The following is a 19,728-nucleotide window of genomic DNA, read 5'->3' as shown; positions in this document are numbered from 1 at the left end:
AATAACAATGGTGAGTTTGAGACTGTATCTGTACGAAGTAAATTAAAAATACTTGAAAAATACACATTAAAATTGTACAGGTTAGTAGGTCCTTAATTATTTTGGAAATACTCGATTTCCTTATGTCCAATAGGTGTAAAATGTTTTACGTAATTCTGACCATTAATTGATTATTATTAAAGTGAAAATATTGAAATGCGGCAAATTAGTAATACACAACGTGAATTAGAAATCCATTAGTGCCGAAATCGTTGAAGTTGCAATAAAACTGCAAGAATAGTCAGTGGAATATAAAAGTATAACACGGTGAAGAATTAATCAGTCTGACGTTTATGCTACTTCAAATAAATAAAGATAAGAACAGATAAGAAAATTAAGCAGCCTTGATGGATAGTGAATGATAAAAATAGTAAAAATATGTAGGTACTCCTTTTGTTAATGTACTGCAATTAATTGCTGAAATAGGAAATTATTTATTTAAGTATAGAATTAATTATCCGAAGAACAATTTAAGAAACAGTTATCACAGGTTAATAGTTAAAGAAAATTATTCATTATTGAATCGCAATATCTATTAATGAGTGCAATCAAAAAGTAAATCCTAGTTCCTAAGCAATATTTAAATAAAAATTATAACTTCCAAAAATACATTATTTCTATTGAAAAGGCCAAGTTTAATGCATTTATGTCTAAGAGTAAACAGTAAAAAGGATATATAGAATTACTTAAACACATTACAGAATAATATTAAATAAAATGTAGAGATAACGAGTGTTTCATGTAATTTGAAATTCTATGTCGACAATGACCTGAAACATACTTCTCACGTAGTAACGAATTGCACATTTTATACTGTTGAGAAGTAATAAAAACTGTAACAATCAACAGACAAGAGTGTAGTAAAACACTTGTAACATAGATTGGAAAAAAGGATTAAGCGAACGAAGGAACAAAGTGAAACAATATCCCCAAATGATTTTGTGAAAAAGTGAATTATATAGGTACATATAGTTTTTAGTGACTGCTCGGCGCATTATTTCCAAACACACCTCCCCCTGATTTACACGCGAGATCGGTCCTTCAGAAAACCGTGTAAATCGAAATCGTGTTGATACGTAAAACCGTACAGACTAAAATGTGCATAACGCAAAGTAAAAGTAATATATGTATTTTAAAATCCGTGTAAAAGCGAAATCGTGTAAATAAAGTACCGTGTAAATCAGTATGCTCAATTTATTTCTCACAAACAGAACATTTACCCTTTTTATGTATTAAATAAAAACACATTGATACATTGATATGTAACGTACTTAAATTATTTTAAATTATTTTAAATTATTTTAAATACTTAATAAACAATTTTTTAACACAAGTCGTGTACATTTTAAGTTCTATAATTTCCAAAGGCACTTGTAAAAATACGAAGACTAAAAACTAAGCAAGATTTTAAAACGATTAAAATGAAAAATATCACAAATTTTGATATTTCATAACTCTCTAATCTAACAAAAACATTTGTTATTCCACTCCAAATTTTGCCTATATAGCGAGCAAAATGCTTTCCACTTTCTCTTTCGTCTCCGACTGAGGAAGAAAAGCGGAAGCAACAAAAGAGATTAAGATATCCGATATCCAAGTTCTCATACATATCTTTGTCTTTTGCATTATTCATGAACGCTTAAAAGTATTATTTTCCGACGAATTATCTATGTAATACGCACACAATATGCGAACAGTATACGAAGGGACGAAAATTTTCGGAGGAATTAAAGAATTTACTTTCATCATGACGCAAGTAGCTTCTGTTAAATTTCGACATAATACTGATTGTGACAAGTGAAAACTGAGAATCGGCTTACTGTAAGAGAAAATCTTCAAAGAGAAATGAAACTTCCGTTATCGAGACTCATCCGGTATCGAGTAGAAACCGGAGGAAAAGAATTTAGGTCGATCGGTACTTCAAAAGTGCACACTTGAACGGGAAGTAATTATAATAATGATCGCCCAGATTCCGTAAACGGCGAGAAAAATTTTACGGGCTAAATACACACTAACCTTACCGGATTAAAAATACTCAAACCAGACTCGATGCAGCGGCATTGCGAAATAAGGTAGAACGCCGTTTCAAAACATTCCAACTTCTTTCCGTCGCTCGCAGTCCCACTGAATCGGACATTAGGAAAAGGCTTAAGTGGTCAAGAAGAAACAAATTAATGATCACCTCTTTCTACATGGAACTTCTCTCAAATAAAATAGTTTTTATGAATTTCTTAAATGTATTTAACACTAAAACTACCAGACAGGTCGAAATGGCCCATTCCTTATTTACAATAACATTAGCAATACGCAAACTGAATTGTAAATCAATTACAGTCTCAATAGAGGCATTCTTGGAGTTTTTGTAGAGGAATTTCAAAAAATCAGTTTAACTGCTCGATAGTTTTAGTGTTAAATTATTTATAGATCAAAGTGACTGAGTGCACTTTTTGAATATTTTTTGACACCCAAACTAAATGGGTTATCATTTAGGATTTCATTTTGTTCTTAAAATATTATTTTAAAATATATGTATTATTATTGTCAATAATTTATTAAAAATTTTAAAGCATAAGTCAATTGAAATGTTAGTAAACATATTCTCATCACTTCTATAATAAAATACAAATCAGTAAAGATTGCTCGATAGTTCTAAAATTTGAACGCTGTTGCCCATACTTAATTGATTCTTTACGCACGCAGTTTCATTAAAAGTTTCTATTCTTTACTTTACGGTGCTAATCGCTTTGGCAAATGAATGGCTCATTTATCGCGTGTCCCATCGTTTCGTCGTGAAACGTATTGAGAAGACATTTTCACAAACAACAAGTTACAGGCGCGCTTGATTTACAACGATCCGTAACGTTGTATCGCCGGAGCGAAGATCGTGAATACCAACTATGCGTAGAACCGCGGAATTCAGAATAAGTTATCTAATCGTCAGATGTGAACTGACTCTTGACAATTGGAAGATCCCCGAGAATTGTTGTTGCGAAAATCGCGTACCGTGGGAAACACTTTCAAAGAACGATAGTTCGCAAGATAACATGGTGACTTCTTAATGTGAGAATCGCCGTGACAACCGCGTACATTTTCTTAAATTGAGTTGCGATGCTTGCCGTGAGCATTTTATCAAAGATAATTCCTCGCCCATTACGGTAAACTTCTTTCTGATTCAATTATCAATGACAATGAATTTTCGCAATTCCTCAGGAGTATTTACTTTGCGAAATTCGTATGTTTGTTCGGAAGATATTCGCTCATTATCAGTGGTGTACTAATACCAAGTAAACAAATATTCATTGTATGTAAAGTTCGCGTTAATTTATATACATTGCAGACATCTATAGTTGAATCGAAAGGAAGACGTTCAGATACAGGAATTTTCGTAAACACGTTATTGTATCGTTCTAGGCAACATTAAGGCCAATGCTTCTACCATTTTTTTTTTCATTTCAAATTCCTGAGATTGGCAAAAAGTAAAACGTATTTTATATAGTGTTCGAACACTATTATTCTAAAATTTATGTTTCTTCGTTAATGCACATGGCGACGTCACTAATATACGTCTTCAGAGACATGTATTCAAGCTGAAAGATTCCCCTTTAAATCTGCATAGAACGAAGGCTTTGTTATCTGTCGTTGACGTATGTTGTACCGACGCAAGGACCAGAAGTCCTCGCTGGACGTCATTTGTTAATGCAGAAATATGCGTCCTCGGCTCGAAACTGAAAAACTTAGCGCAACAAAACGTCAACGATATTTCGACCGGCCATGATTTTTAACCTTGCCAGCGGCGCACAATGTTTGTATCAGATTTAATCGTGAACCTCAGGCAGTGGAGAAAGAATGAGTATGCAAAGAAGGTACAGTTCCTTTCAACCTGTTAACTGTGGAATTTGGTTTCAAAAGTCTTTCATTGTGCACGCAATAAAATCAAACAATGAAGTGTATATTGGTTAAACGCAGTTCGAATGCGCCCATAATATATTCTGAAAAAATAATTAAAGCAAAACGAAGAAAAATTACATATTTATTTGAAAAAAGAAATAATTCATCGTTGAAAGAATTAGTACCATTTTGATTTTAAGATGACGTGTACGCTCGTCGAATGTCGTTAACTGGCTGATTTATTGTTATGAACAAAACTTGTTATGAAAAGAATTTCGTAAAAATTCCTTTATTTATAAATAGTTTGTTTTGATGTGTAAGTGAATGTAGAATGGCACGTTTTTCTTTACGAATATATAAGTTTGTACCATTTATTTTTCTGCTACATAGAATAATATTTTGATCTTACCTCTGTAACTTACAAAAAACGTAATCATCTTCACTTTCCACAGCCTCTTCTCACTTTTTAGGTAACGATATTATCCCACTGGTATACAATTTCTTTGGTTTACCATTGAAATATTTTTGTAAAGCATTTTCGAAAGAAATATAATCACACTGCAGCACGAACTTATGGAACGACCTAGTACTATAGATTTATCTTTTCTTTCCTTCTGAACTATCTATAGCACGTTGTTTTTTTACTGAAATATTCTTTACCATGCTTCACCCTAGCGCCTGCAACCAAAATAGAATAGAAATGTATGTATAATGTAAACTTTATAAAACCAAGTCACATTTCTTGGCTACGAGGATCAAATAAAATGAATATACGTATCATAGATTTTATAATAATACAAAAATAGTAGATATATATTATAGACTCTATCTACAGATAATTATATTAGGTACCGGGAAAAATGCAGGTTCTTAAATCAAAATTTAAACACAGGAAACGTTTTTGTAAAATAATTTGACTTTATTTGATAACAACGGCATAAACATAAGTTACTACTAATACCAATTTCATTTATTAAACTAGTGTTTAATAAGTACATTAAATACCGATTAAACTCAGACCTCGATTCGTTGTTAACCCCTTGCCCTATGATTTATTTGTTAACTACGATCGATATAACTACTTCATTGTTAATGAATTATTATGAAAGCAAAACATGTTGATGCTTATTCTATGTCTACGTTTACTCCAAAAGTTAACGATTCATTATCGAAAAACAATATTTAATTTATATTTAAAAGAGCTAAATAACACTTAAATTTGTCAAATTGAGTTTAAAATTTTCAACAAAGAAACTGCACGAACTTTATCCGGTACCTAATATATTGTAGATTTTGCAATAATGTACGTATTGATGTGAAATTATATTTTCTTTTATTTTTTTACTAGCTTCACTTTACTGCCTTTTACCTTCTTCCTTAATAATAAGCTTCGTATCTGTTCTCCGATCGATTTGTCCGTTTCCATTCATCCTTTTCATAAGGGTGCGTTAGATGAATCTATCGCAACGAATCCCGCAGCAACTTAGAAACACAGGCGTCTCCTGTTAACCTTTTCCTCTTGACGATAGAAGACGTTACTATGCATGGGAAAGTACTTTCCTAAGGATTCTCACAAATGCAGAACGTTTAACCGCAACCATAATAAATATTACGTAGTTCCGCGGAATTGTGTCGAACGTGCACTCGATTGATCATAGCAAACAGCAGTGTCTGTAATTATTCAAAAACCACCGACATTGCAACTACTCGCACACCTTGAGCGAACTACTTATTAGACGTAAGTGTCTGTTCCGTTGGCCTAATATCGTGATCATAGTGCATCGTAGATCAAGGACATTTGTAGAGTACATGGACAATACCCACACAGTTAAGTGATATAACTAATTGGGACAGTATGAACTCATCAAGGAAGGAATAAAATCATTGTATTTAAAGCTATTATTTAAATAATCGTTTAAAAAATCGGATCGTAACATAAATACGTTCTGATATGTTCAACATTTTTCTCCTATTATTATTTTCACGAAGCAGTGAAGTCGTGTTGCTCGATTTAAATTGACCAAGAAGTAGCGTCTTGTTTATCACAAACATTGTATATTTGCAATAAGTCAAAATTACATTTTTAAAATCTAAACTTGTTCATACCTGTAATCGAATACATTTACGTTATTATTACAAACATCAGTGGAACTCGTGTTATTAAAAGCGCTCTGGCAGAGAAAAAGAAAGTGAGCAGCGAGAGGGATCCTCTCGTGTTAGGACGACTATCAGTGAAATTCGATCCAACGAAAATAGAATTAAGAAAGGCACGAGCGGGTGTAGGAACCGGTCGATGGTCAGCCGAATGACCATGATCTTGGATGTTGGCCAGAAATCCCGTTCTCCATTGATGACCGGTTTTAAGATATTCGAGGAAGTGACGGTATGTACGATCCGCAATTATGTATGACCGTGAGCCCTGTTTTTAAGGTGACCACGAAACACCTGGCCATATATCTTGTTCAATTCGAAATGAATGAGGATACGATTTTGCACGGTACTGTGTCGTTAGCTTAATGGCAGCATCCATTTCGGAATGACTATGAAGGTTGTGTAGTACATAACCTGGTCAACGTCCTTTTGCACCTGCACGGATGTAGAATAGAGTTCTAAATATTATTCGAACTTTGTAGTATTCGAACATTTCACTACTTGGACAATGCAATGGAGTTTTTTTTACGAAGACGGTTTAATGAATTTTCTCCTTACAGTTGTGTTTCAGCATTTTTGAAATTGAAAGAAATATTTAAAACGTAGTTGTTAGACTATAAATGTAAATAAACATTACCGGGTCTTAATAGAATTTCACAATAGTAACAATAATTATTATTAGTGACTTTTGATGTTGTTGAGATTATTATTACTACTATAAGTGCCATAAGTTTGATATTTTTCTTTTGCATTATAGCATTACGTATAGTTAATACTGCTATAATAAGTGTATTAGTATTACTTTTCATGTTAAAGTTAGATAAAATAAAACTTTTTAAGCGAAGCTAGTAACAAATAAAAAGGATGCGAGTTACCATTTTTATATTGCATAATATTTCAGTATTATGACACTATTAGAAATATTCCACAATTGAAATTAAAAATTAAAGTATGCATCCTTTTATTAACAAAAATTGTATATATCGTAATTCTGAAACACTTAAAAAATTCTATTCTTTGAATATTGTTTTCTCAGAATTAGCTGTTTATTAACATTTCTTTAGCACTCTAACTCATTAATTCTAATCGTAACGATCTATAAAATTAACGAATATTGAAAAGTTGTTTTATTACTCGAATATTCTTTCGTCGAATCATAATATCATCATATCAGTTTTATGGGCTTTAAATTGGCAGTGTTTTATGTTATACCGTTATTCAAATAAATTATGAAATATTTCTTTAATGTTTGTCTTTCAGATGCAACGTATTTTATTATGTCTGGTAACCTAGTTAACAAAATATTTTAGTTTATTTAAGAACGCTAACATCTACATTGCATTTATATATGTAGTGTAATTTATGTCTCATACATAGATTCTTTTTTCGTATTACAAGAAGCCGTTCAGACTCCTAAACGACATTTATGCAGTCATAAATTACAGTTCTAAAAATTCCTTCTTCCAGAGACCGGTATAGACGAATGGTTTATACCACGTTCTATAGAGTTCTGTTAGCACAAATTTAAAAAATCGCAAGAAGTTTTCGAGACAAAGCTTGGCAAAATAGATTACAAGAAATACAAGGGGCATATACAATATGAAGATATAAAAGTAATGTGACTACTTCTGATTGCGAATTATAATAAATATTATCATCTTTCATGTATAAGTAAAATCACAATATTATTTAATTAAAAGTAGTCACATGGAAGAATCTGCAGAATCATTTTCTGCAAAAAAGCATTTGTGTAACTTTTTGATTTTTTTTAAATAAAATTCTTCAAAATATAAGCATCATTTCTAAAGATGTACAAGAACTAACTGTTGATCATTAAAATAAAATATACACATTGCACAGTCAGTACGTTATGAATTTTCCAAAATAGAAAGTAGATAAGAATTCCATTGCAAATAAAAGGCGTAAAGAAATATATAAGATAGTTCGAAAGTAATCCTATATCAAATCTACGCGCATTCAGTAGAAAGTAACATTGGTTAATGTGGTTTACCAAGCTTGGTTATTTTTTATATAAAGAAGAATATAAACGCTAATTAAAAATAAATTTATACGATGGTTGTCATGTGATACACATTATTTTCATGGTAAAATGACTCAACGCTTTTTCCTTAATAATTGTAATATATATTTATAACATATATTTATAACGTTTATACACTACAAAATCAAAAAATATTTCGTAAAAGATTTGATTTTATTATTTCTGTAAATAAAAACAAAATTCCTTCATCAAAATAATGCTTTTATCTTATCATACGTTATACTTTAAGCTTTTTATAATTTCATATTTTTACATTATAATTCAATTATATCACAATCTTCTACAACTAAATTCAACTATATTATTACTCAATATTATTATATAATTTAGTCATAACAATTTGTAAAAAACCACATGTAAACCAAATCCCATTCCATAACTGCAAGGCTGAAATAAACAAAACCACTACCTCATTTAAATAATGCTACATGGTTAAACAAACATCAACCATTTCTAAACACCATACCCCTAAATTATATTAAGTCAAACTATTGCGGGATATGTAAATGTAAATGACTAGTATAATCTGTTCTAGCGGAAAGAGTATTCGATATCGTACATGTGCCTTTTCGCCATCATATGGCTCGTACATTTTAGGCGTACGACCTTGAAACAGGCGGCAATGACCGGCTGACGGGTATACAGGAATTTCATTCCTCTTTATTATGCGGAATCATCTGATTAGCTTCTCGCGAGTAAATTATTATGCGAATTTTATCCAAGTCGTGTCAACGTGACGAATTGTTTCTGTGAAATTTCTTCACTCATTATCATAAGAAAATCTCGGATACTCGCACGTGGACTGATCAAAACCGTAGACCAAGCTTGCCCAAGCCAGACGGTTGTGATGGTTGTGTGCGGTCTAACAAAAAATCATAAGCTTACAAATTTTATGAGATAGCGACTAAAAAATCCATTAACAATACTACAAATACAAGTTGATACAATAAAATCAAATAATAAACTGTATACTCGTCGAAAGCAGGGCAAATACATCTATTAATATATTCTAACGGTAAACTAAAACAACACGAAGAAAAATTACATGTTCATCTGAAAAAAATAAAGAATTCATCGTTGAAGAAGTTGGTATCATTTCAAGTTTTAGATGACATGTATACTCGTTGAACGCAGTTAACTGGTTAACCCTTTGCAGTGGAATGTTGCCGTAATGGCGCCTTTGAGCTTCAACATCTAAAATCGAAAACTGCGAATTAATAATTTAATTGTTCAAGTAACGGGAGACTGACATGTGTATTCTTTTCTTTTAGTATTTAAAACTTCGATAAATTCAATTTTGTATGAAAAGAAATGTTAGCAGTTTAACATGTTGACTACCAAGCCTCTTTTCTGAGTTCTTCCCGTAGATACCATCTATGTATTTTTCCAATAATTAACGTTTCTTTGTCTTTCTGGTTAAAATTTGTGATTATAAAACATATATTATCAGACTAGATTTTTTTAGTTTCTTTTTTTAATTTTTTATTGAAGGCATCATCGATGAGTCCTATGATAGCCAACATTAAACTGTTCCTTGAGTACCGAATTAATTTGTATAAATTGTCCTATACGTTTAAACGCTCGCTGTATGATTTATTCCTTAACTATGATCGATACAACTACTTTATCGTTAATACTTTATTAAGAACACAAAAAATTTTAATGCTTATTCTATGTCTACATTTACTATAATGGTAAACGATTAATAACAGGAAAGTAATATTTACATTATACTTAAAAAGAATTAATAATGCTTAGATTTCTCAAATTCAATTGAAAATTTTCGTCACGAGTTTGACGTGATATTGTATGCCATACTTAATGCAGCTCAGTGAAAATAAGAACAAGATATATCGAAAATTTTTCAATTTATTGCAACAGATCCATGACAAGTCGAACTCATCAAATATACCTAAAGCATTAAGAAACATTAAGAGAGTGCCGTCCGCAAACAGTTAATAAAAAATTGCCTATCGTTAGGAGTTAATTTATGTGTGGCCCAGGGAAGCTAAAATGTTGGATACCCCTGCTGTAGACGTTTCTGCCTGTTCATCGCTGAAACAAAGGAGAAGATATTCCCGTTTCCGAGTTCCGTCGAGAACGACGGATAATGAATTTACGGACAGCGTTGAAAACTGACGCGTGCACCGTTCAACTCGCGCGGAAAGTTTCACGTGATCGGACAACATAAATCGAGGCTTTAAGTTGCTCCGGGGAGATATGCGAGAACGCCTCGGGACACCTAGATCCGTTCACTTTTTCCTAACGAAACGCATGCTGCGCGAGCCTCGCGCCAAACGAGGAAATGCAGGACATGCGAGCGGCCGAACGGAGCTACAGGTTGAAATTCTTTTTCAGAGCTTGCAGAATCTCGGCAAACTTAGGCGACTTTCTCGGTCGTTCTTTCGACGCGGCTTCGGGTGAAAGTGAAAGCGCGGAGAAAGATTTCAGAGAAGTTTTAAAAGAAACGTCAAAATCGATAGGAATTTTCCATTTTGTTGTACTGTTGGCAGATAAGATTCATAGCTAATGTAGACGGGTACTGTGCGATTCATTCTTCAAGGACTATTTCAAAGGATTTTAACACTGAAACTACCGATTAATACATTTAATACGAATACTTTGTGGTGCCTATAAAAATTGTAGCAATAAATTATTTTCAGTTTCTTCAGACATTTATTATAGTATTCAAGTGAAACTATTTATTTTCAAAATCATTTCGAATATTCAATGCTTCTAAGGTATCAATAATTGCGAAACAAAAAGATCGGAATCAGCCGTTTTGACTGAAACGTAGTTCTAGTGTTAAAAGATACGTTACAGGTAATGTTCGTCGATGAATGAATTCCTTACTTGGAACTTCAAGTGATGTTCAAAGATATTTTCAAATAATTCCTGTAATGTTTCGCGAGACGAGAGTTTGAAGCCTGATTGTTAGTGAATACATCAACGAAAATAATTTTGGAATAAATTAAATGAATAGATGATTATTGCTTGTCAATTTAAAATTATACGAAACGTCGATATTTTTGTTAGGTAGTAGTAGGTAGGATTTAGTAAGATTTTTGCATACCGAATAATGTATTAATATTCAACTACCGTTCGTGCAATATTCGATTAACGTTTCTTTGAACGTGTGCCACTTGAGTATGCGGTGTAATGAGTGCTGAGTCGTATTTGTGAGGCCACTCCTTAGTGCAGACGTGGAATGGCTTAACTTTGTACTCACAGTAGTCCTTGAAATTTCGATTGTCCCGTTAAAAATTTATTGCATATGTTTATTTCATATTGGAAATGTATTGTATAAGAATTACACCAATGAGAAAATATAATTAATTTTTACGGATACGAATGTTGTTTTGTGAAAAACATTACTGGCTTTCTTACTAAACTGTTTAATACATATTTTGCTTTTGAATAACAAATAGGTAATTATTGTGAATCTTTGTACTCTTAATGCGAATTTAGACATTTTTTTTCATTATTAATATCAGTGTTTTAGACATTTTGAACGAAGGAAGCACATTTTTCATTTAAACATTATTTGTAAATTGATTGTAAATACCACACAAAGATTTCTTACAGAAAATGATTTTACAATCTCTCCTGATTAAAATAACATGTATTTTTTTAACATTATAAACATGTGAACATTTCTACAAAATTCCTGCAGATACTTTAATTTATTTAAAAAATTGAGGCCTAGCGCAACATTTAACTAGACTATGTATTATAACAAATTCTATTCTTAGGGAAACTATCAAAGAAGTTTGCAAAATAAATTCTATTTTCGATTGGAAAAATAAAACAGTTCCGCAAGACCACCAGTGATACTCAACCTAGCAATCACATAACATTGTTCTCAACGGATTCAATCGCTTCTTACGTACAGTTATAGGCACCAATTTGCTATGTTATATCATTTATTGTTCATAAACTATTGGAAATGGAATTTACATACTTAAAACTCTTTTATTTTTATTTAATCGATACTTTTAAGATTGCATTTGTGCCTATATTATAATAATGTTTTTAATTAATCAAAGTTCGTCCATTATACTAACGTCTTGATAACAAATAAACTGCACTTCATATGAATGAAATCTAGATATTAGTATTTGGGGTAAAATAAAGTATTTCATAAATTAAATGAGTAGTGAATTAACTACTACTAAATTACGAATAAATTAATTACTATTAAAATTATTATTACATGTAAAAGAATCATCAAATAATTCATGAACAATAAATATAACACGGAAGTAAGTAAATCGTCAAACGATCATGGTGTTGAGAATCACTGGCGAGATACATCGTATCTCGCGAAACTATTTTATTTTCTCAATCGTATGCAAAATCAGCATGTAGCGTTCTTTGATGGTTTCTGTGCGAACAGGATCTGCTCTATCTTGTAGTATGCATACATTTTATCTGAGATGTCTAGTTTTTAAAGTAGATTGAAAAGTAGTTGAAAAATTGATATGAAAGAAATGTTTCGCTTCCTTTGAAGATTATTTAAAGATATTTAAATATTTATAATGCCATGAAAATGTACAATTATTTTATTCATGAAAATCTATAGAATCATTTTCCACAAGAAACGTTCCAATAATTTTTGCAATAAATTTACAAATAATTCTGAAAATCATGAATTTTTTTTTTCTTCAAAATGAAATGTCTCAGAAAGTAAACGTTATGGACGAAAACAATTTGCAGATTTGTATTCAGCACGTGAAAATCTGTGATAATAGACCATTGAATGTTAGAATACGTGAAAAAAAGGGTAAAATTTGTTGGACACTGTTATTGGAGCGTTCTACGATAGAAACACGCGAATCGAGGATTGCTCGCACTTTTTACTGCAGCGAGCAGATTATGTGAACACCTTGCTGCATTATCTTGGGAGAATACAAGTGAAAGGAACGGGTTATGAACCTGCGGATACTTCTGCCAGCAGTAGTTTCATTTTATTCGTTTGTACAGAGCATGATGCTTTATCATCTGTGAAGAAAGAAGTAGGTGGATTTCAATATCAAAAGCATTAAGGAAAGAAAACATTACAAAATAAATTGTAAATAGAAAAAAATGAACACACACGGGCTCGCATAGCTTTTACTTAGAAAACATTAATAATTATTACTGAATTTCTTATTTTAATTGAAATTCAAAAGCAGAAATTAAATTTCGAGAAATAAGAAACGCATAGTAAACGCTATAAAACAAAAATCAGTCGATTCTCAATTATTATTAAGCTGAATTTCCGATTAAGTAAACAAAATAAAATAAAAATTACTATCTGAAAAACTAATAGATATAATAATCCATTTTAGAGATCGAAGAAACATCTGAAAGGTTACTTCTATCATTAAAAGAATCATGTTGTAAAAAAATAATCTAATTGAACGGTTTAATGAATGTTCACAAAAAGTTCGTCGAGATTGTTTATTCGTTTAATACAGACGAAAATCTGTTTTTCACAAGCGAAATCGATGTTGCATGAAGTTCAGTGAATCGATCTGGAATTACGAATTCCAGTCATGCCTGTTAAGCATCCAACGTGGAACGGTATCGCCTTTTACTATTGTTTCACGCTAACCGATTACCAACGCTGATGTTATGCAATAATTTCGTTGGCTTCTTAACGGTGCACGATTATATACGTATGCGTGATGAGATCGTGCATCATGCAGCCGCCATTCATGCACTGCAGGACTGAATTGCGTGTTCCTACAACACGAAGTAGCCTTTTTAAATATTAATTAACCAGTACCCGCTGAAATATGAGTCACAACGAATACCGACTGACATTTTTCTTTCAATTTTTATATTTCTTCAGATTCTTTCCCCCTCCTTTAAATTCTTATTATTTTTACAATCCTCACAATTCTCATATTTCTATTATTTTATGCTATTTCAGATTAAACACTTGTGCACCGACGAAGAATGAAAGTAGACTGAACACAATGCTCCTGAAACAGTTTGTTATTATCGTATCTTTAATATATTGTAAGTATTCATTGTTCAATATTCTCTTTTCGCTATTATTAGGTCGTGTAATATACAATGTCGGATTTTCCGGAAAAAAGAAAACCTTATTTGATGCTGTAAAAGACCCTTATTACACGTTGTGAAGACTGTTCTTTCATTAACAGTATTGTCTTCAAATGCTTTGTTTATATTTTAAGCGGTTTTTATAGCAATATTTCCAAGTTTGAACTCACATAAGAAAATTACAAAAATGCTGGAGGTATCCATGTTTTTAAAGAACGATACACGGAATAGTTATTATGCGCTATTCGGAAGAAATTCTTTACAAAAAGTTACTCTGATGATGGAGAATGGAATTGTTTAAGTAAGAAGTTGTATGAAAATCAAAGGAATAACAACAACAGGAGTATAAACATTCATGAGTAAGAAAAATCCGACACTTCATATTACACAACCTAATACAATACTAATCAAATGACAATTATAAATTAAGGAGTGGTTAGAAATAAAAGAAAAGCATTCTTTTTGAAAATAATACATCTTCATGTTTTATGAGTAGAAAGTAATTAACAGAGAGTATTTGTATGCTGTTTAGAGATAAGGAAAGATACAATTAATATAAAAAGTGTAATCGTTGCCTTTCCCAGCACGTCGGATCTTTCGTATAATTACGAGTGATGCTATAGTGTGTTCATCAGAAGGTTTCAGTATGAATGCCTCGGGCGTTTCTTTATTACCAAATGGCTATACTTTCCCACACTTGCCACGTACTAGTCAGACACACTATGTACATGTACATGTGTGCTTGTACACTTTCCGTAACATAGAAGCCTTTAATTTGTAAGCAACGCTGTGCACACTTTGTTACAGCATCGTCTGCTCAAAAAATCTTGACACACCCGTTTCCTATGAAATTGGCTATGATTGAAATTTTAATTTTGTCAGACAACAGACAAGTACCTAACGAAGGTCTACAATAAGAATGATGTAAGAAGAGAAAAATGTTGAGCTTGAAATTCCACTTGAGAACCTAATAAAACAATTCTATAATTTAACATTTAATTTAATATTATTCTGTTGTATAATTTATTCCTATTAACTTAATACTTAATTCAATATTATTTCATTCTATAATGTAGCTTGTAATTTAATATGTAATTTAATATTATTCTATTATATAATTCATTCTATAATTTTTATTAGTTATCAGACGCTTATAAATTAGTATATTATAAAATTGAAATATTTCAACGTCTCATTCCCAATTTATTGCTTACTCCAAAAAGATGCTCGTCTCGAAATTTTACAGGAAAAGTAATGTAATTTTACGAATTTCATAACGTAATACATTACATAAAGGTATTACAGTTTATAACGATTCCACGAACAATCGATTGCCCATGATACGAAGACGAGGGGCATAAAGAATATTTCACTTCACTTTTAGTTACAGAATGCGCAGCCCAAGTTTACAAGAGTCACTCGGTCGAAACTGCAGTAGTAATCAAACCAGCGGTTGTAAACGATGATTTTATTACACAAACCGTCTACGGTTTCTTGGATTTCACCACCACCATTGGAAACACGGTGATGGTATTCAGCCCACAAAGCGCACCAGCAGGTATAATTTAACATTTTTAATCCGAACGAAATGTACTTATTCATAACGATTCCTTCAATTTAATCGACGCAAATCTCGCGACACTGCTAACCCACGTAAGGGACACTGCCTCATTAAAGAAAAAATACTTCCCAAATATTGTAAAGATTTCAATAAATTTCAATACTTTCAAATTGCGAAACGCTTGCATGCGATTTCCAAAAATTCCTATAAAACATGTTTCATTATAAATCATTGAAGTAAATCAAACTTTTAACGAAATTTCAACAAAATGCAGTTTGTGATTCAAATTACAAGCGGAGAATAATTGAATTAAATCATTTAACAAAGGACAAGGGTGAATCGTGTTTGCAGAATGACATTTATTGATTTTTATGAGACGGTAAAAGTTTGGAAATTATTTTAAGGTGTTTTTACAACGCTTTTCAACGCGAGGTTACATTAAAATAACGTATGGATCGATATTTGCACCTGAACTCTGATTACAAAATTCCTTGAACTGTACCGAGTCCTTGAGCTAAAAAGGATGTTATTCATGGGCAAAAGTCACGAATGATTTTGACTAAGCCTTGCCTCACAGACAGTTATAGCAGGCATCACACCTTGGTTGTTATCTCATTGTTCCTGTACCACCGTGAAGGATACCCATTGTTCTCGTCACCGCCCCCTAAACGTTAATTTTTGGATTAGTTGCTATACAGTGAACTCAAACGTTGAATATGCATTACAAAACAAAACGAACATATTACAACGTTTTAAAAGAAAATTCAAATTAGGTAAACAGTGAAGAAAATTGAATCCAGGAGCATTCAAAATAATAAAGTCCAAAACATAATAAATTGACAATATTATTTTACCTTTAATGCAATATTATCATTATATGAATAATAATTTTTTATTATTATCTTTATATACATTAATTTTTATTATTGTTTTATTGAATTAAATTATTATTGCAAAAGAAACATATATGAAATGATGAAACACGATTATATGTAATCTATAATTACTTACTTCTCAAGGAATGTAGATACGATCACACATAATTAAAATAGAAAATTCTTCAAAATGTTCGATAAATTTTAGGAACCGCGAGTGACTTAACGTAATTAATCGTACACTCCGCCTTTCAGACGGTGAAAAGGGAAAGAAGAGCAGTGTTTCGATTATTCAGACGAAACCGAGCGAAACGCAGGGAAAAGCGGTTCTTGATATTCAACCGAGCAAAACGCACAAGACCAACTCCGACGAGGAAACGAAGAAACAAGTAAAAGGCACAAAGATCGTTGTGAATTCCGTGATTGAACAGAACGTCATCAATTCCTCGGAAGATAACGGATTGCGGTCTCCAAAAAGCCAGGTAAAATCAATCAATAATGTAACATTTTCAAAAAATTCCTAATAAAGCAGAATCTTAAATTACCAAAAAATACATATATTTAAATATTTAATGATATGTCGAACGTTAAGATGTATAGACGAGACGAACCTCTCGTAATTAAAAAATAAAATTTATGTTTATTATAATATGTTCGTAAAAAAAAAACAGATAAAATGAATATATTTCTTCTCCTTATAATTTTAATTATCGAGCTTTTCAATCGAAAAGCAATGTCATTTTTTTTTTATAGAAGGTAAACGAAAACTATAGAAGCAATTGATAGTTTTATAAAATTTACAGAATACTTTTAGAAAATTAAGATGGTAGCCAAATAATAGCCCCAAATTTAAGCTTCAAATTTTTTACGAATACCCGTGTCAAGAAATCCGTATATCCTGAATCTCAGGCAAAATATTTATATCTTCAAGCAGGAAGTGGGGTACTTTCCCTTTCACGAGGCAAACTTTTCCGGTTTAAGTCGTCTATTCGCGCGTATTTACTTACCACGTATCCATATACCACGTAAATACTTGCACGCACGTATACGCTCACAAGATTTCTACTTTCAAACGGTCACGTAAACTTTGACGTAAACGATTACTCTTCGGAATTAATATTGCAGGTAAAGTCATTTTGAATGTTGGAAATTAATAATCTCAAATTGTTACGTCCCATTTAGCACATGCGACACAAATAACATTTAAAAATGAACGTGCAAAGGGAAAGTAGTTCAATTACAAAGGTAATTTTCAGATATTTATCGCCTGTCACGAGTAATGCATATTTTACAGGAACTGAACACACGAATGCCCTCCACCACAAAGAGTCCTGTCGTGTCCTCGCAAATACAAATTAAATCGAAGGACGATACCTCCGGTGTAAAGAACAATCTCGCGGAACCTGAGTACGACTTTCTTTCGAAACAGCCTGCGGAAGTTGTTGACGAGACGTACAAGGTAAGAAAAATCGATCGATTTTCTCTAATAAAAGCAACTCCGCTTGGAATGTAATTTTAATAATAAACTCGTGGTTCAATGTTATTGATATTAAATCAATGAAGGTCATTATATAGAATTCTCACCAACAAAAGCTGAAAAAAGAAATAGCATAGATTTATAAGAAAAGTAATTATGTTATTTTTTTATTTTCTATGTATAAATGCTTTAATTTTATTAAAATGAAATAAATTGAAAGTTACAAATATATTATATCAAAATTAAATAAAAAATTATAATTTTAACCAAGTAATAAATATATTCAAATTAAATCTATGTTCGAGTCTTAACTATTATTATATTTTCTCATTAACTGTGAAGATAAATTTTCATTGAAACACTTTCTTAAGAAAACTTTAAGAAATCGAAAATTTACAGATAATCTTTAATTAAATACATTCGTTGACAAGATTCAAATGTCTGTATATGCAGAATGTATGTCGTGCACAGCCATAGGAAAACTTCTCGTTCCAAATCATTGATCAATGATGCAGGTTTGCACATATTAAATTTTCTCTCGATGCATATAATTAACATTGACACGGATTGTTCTGACGCTATATATAAATCGGAGATACAACGACTAAACCAGAAAGTCTAGTTCTGCGCTCTATAAATTGATAGATGCCGATGTATATTTCGTAAAAATAGTGGATTTCTATCACCAAGGTTATACAGATGTATTATTAATTAAGGAAACGAAGTTTAAAATCCTGAAAGCATCGAAATTTTCACGTTGAAAAATAAAAACAGAATTTGATATACATTACTTCATGAACCATGATATTTCGTTAAAGATAATACTTTACTTTTATGCCGATTATATTGCCAATATTTATCATCGTGGTACGGTCGGCCGTGAACCGTGTGAAAGTTAACCACAGATCGTGTGATGAACGATTTCACTTCGTCATTGCAGCTCATCGATTGAGGTCTCCATTTAAAGTTCATCCGGCTAAAAATCCACTTTGCGGAACAAGTGGACGCAAGTGGAGACATTAGATTCGTTATAGACGCATTGTTTAATGTTTTTTTTTTTAATGTTATAAGACGTATGACAAAAATTAATTGCTCAGTAATTATTTGTTTGTTCTTACAGTTGATCAGTCTGAGACCTTCTTCGAAACAACATGCAAAACCTAGACCTACGGCACGAAGGGAAAAAGAGAATCCGACTGGACTCGTCACGAAACTGGGAGGTACCATTGTAAAGGACGGCTTAACCACTGTTCACGAAACGAGCGTAATTGGTACCTACATAAATGGCAAATACGCTCAAGTACTCCAAAGCTCTTCCAGGATTCTTCAGAGTCCACCTGAACCGAAGATTCCTGAAGGCAAAATTCGTCCATCTAGCACACAACGAATCTTAAAAACTATTGGACCGCAGCAAGGAAAGTTGAAACCGCAATTGGAACCCACACCGACCCATCAACAAGAAGAATCGTCATTACCCCTAGAAGTCCTGTTTAGTGCGCCAGCTGGTAAAACGAAGAACTAGATTTAATTAATTTACGAAGAGATTCAGATTTTCTTCAATGTTACCTGACGTAACCATAAAGAATTAAACACGTAAAATGGCACTTTAAGAAAGCCACATTTG

At 31.9% G+C, this 19,728-nt stretch overlaps 1 protein-coding gene across 1 annotated transcript in view; it reads left to right on the top strand.

Moving 5' to 3' along the window:
• LOC116432440 (uncharacterized) overlaps positions 1-19,728 on the top strand; it is a 28,773-nt gene that overhangs the window by 4,489 nt on the left and 4,556 nt on the right. The window contains exons 2-6 of the mRNA XM_076364508.1: positions 14,058-14,146; positions 15,576-15,749; positions 16,883-17,109; positions 17,922-18,086; positions 19,225-19,609. Of these exons, the coding sequence (XP_076220623.1) occupies positions 14,104-14,146; positions 15,576-15,749; positions 16,883-17,109; positions 17,922-18,086; positions 19,225-19,609 (994 nt within the window). The 5' untranslated portion in view covers positions 14,058-14,103. The remainder of the gene's footprint in view (positions 1-14,057; positions 14,147-15,575; positions 15,750-16,882; positions 17,110-17,921; positions 18,087-19,224; positions 19,610-19,728) is intronic.

The sequence above is a fragment of the Nomia melanderi genome, chromosome 1 (assembly GCF_051020985.1).
Source record: "Nomia melanderi isolate GNS246 chromosome 1, iyNomMela1, whole genome shotgun sequence".
Classification (NCBI taxonomy): Eukaryota; Metazoa; Arthropoda; class Insecta; order Hymenoptera; family Halictidae; genus Nomia; species Nomia melanderi.
This window is presented reverse-complemented; position numbering and strand designations above follow the sequence as displayed.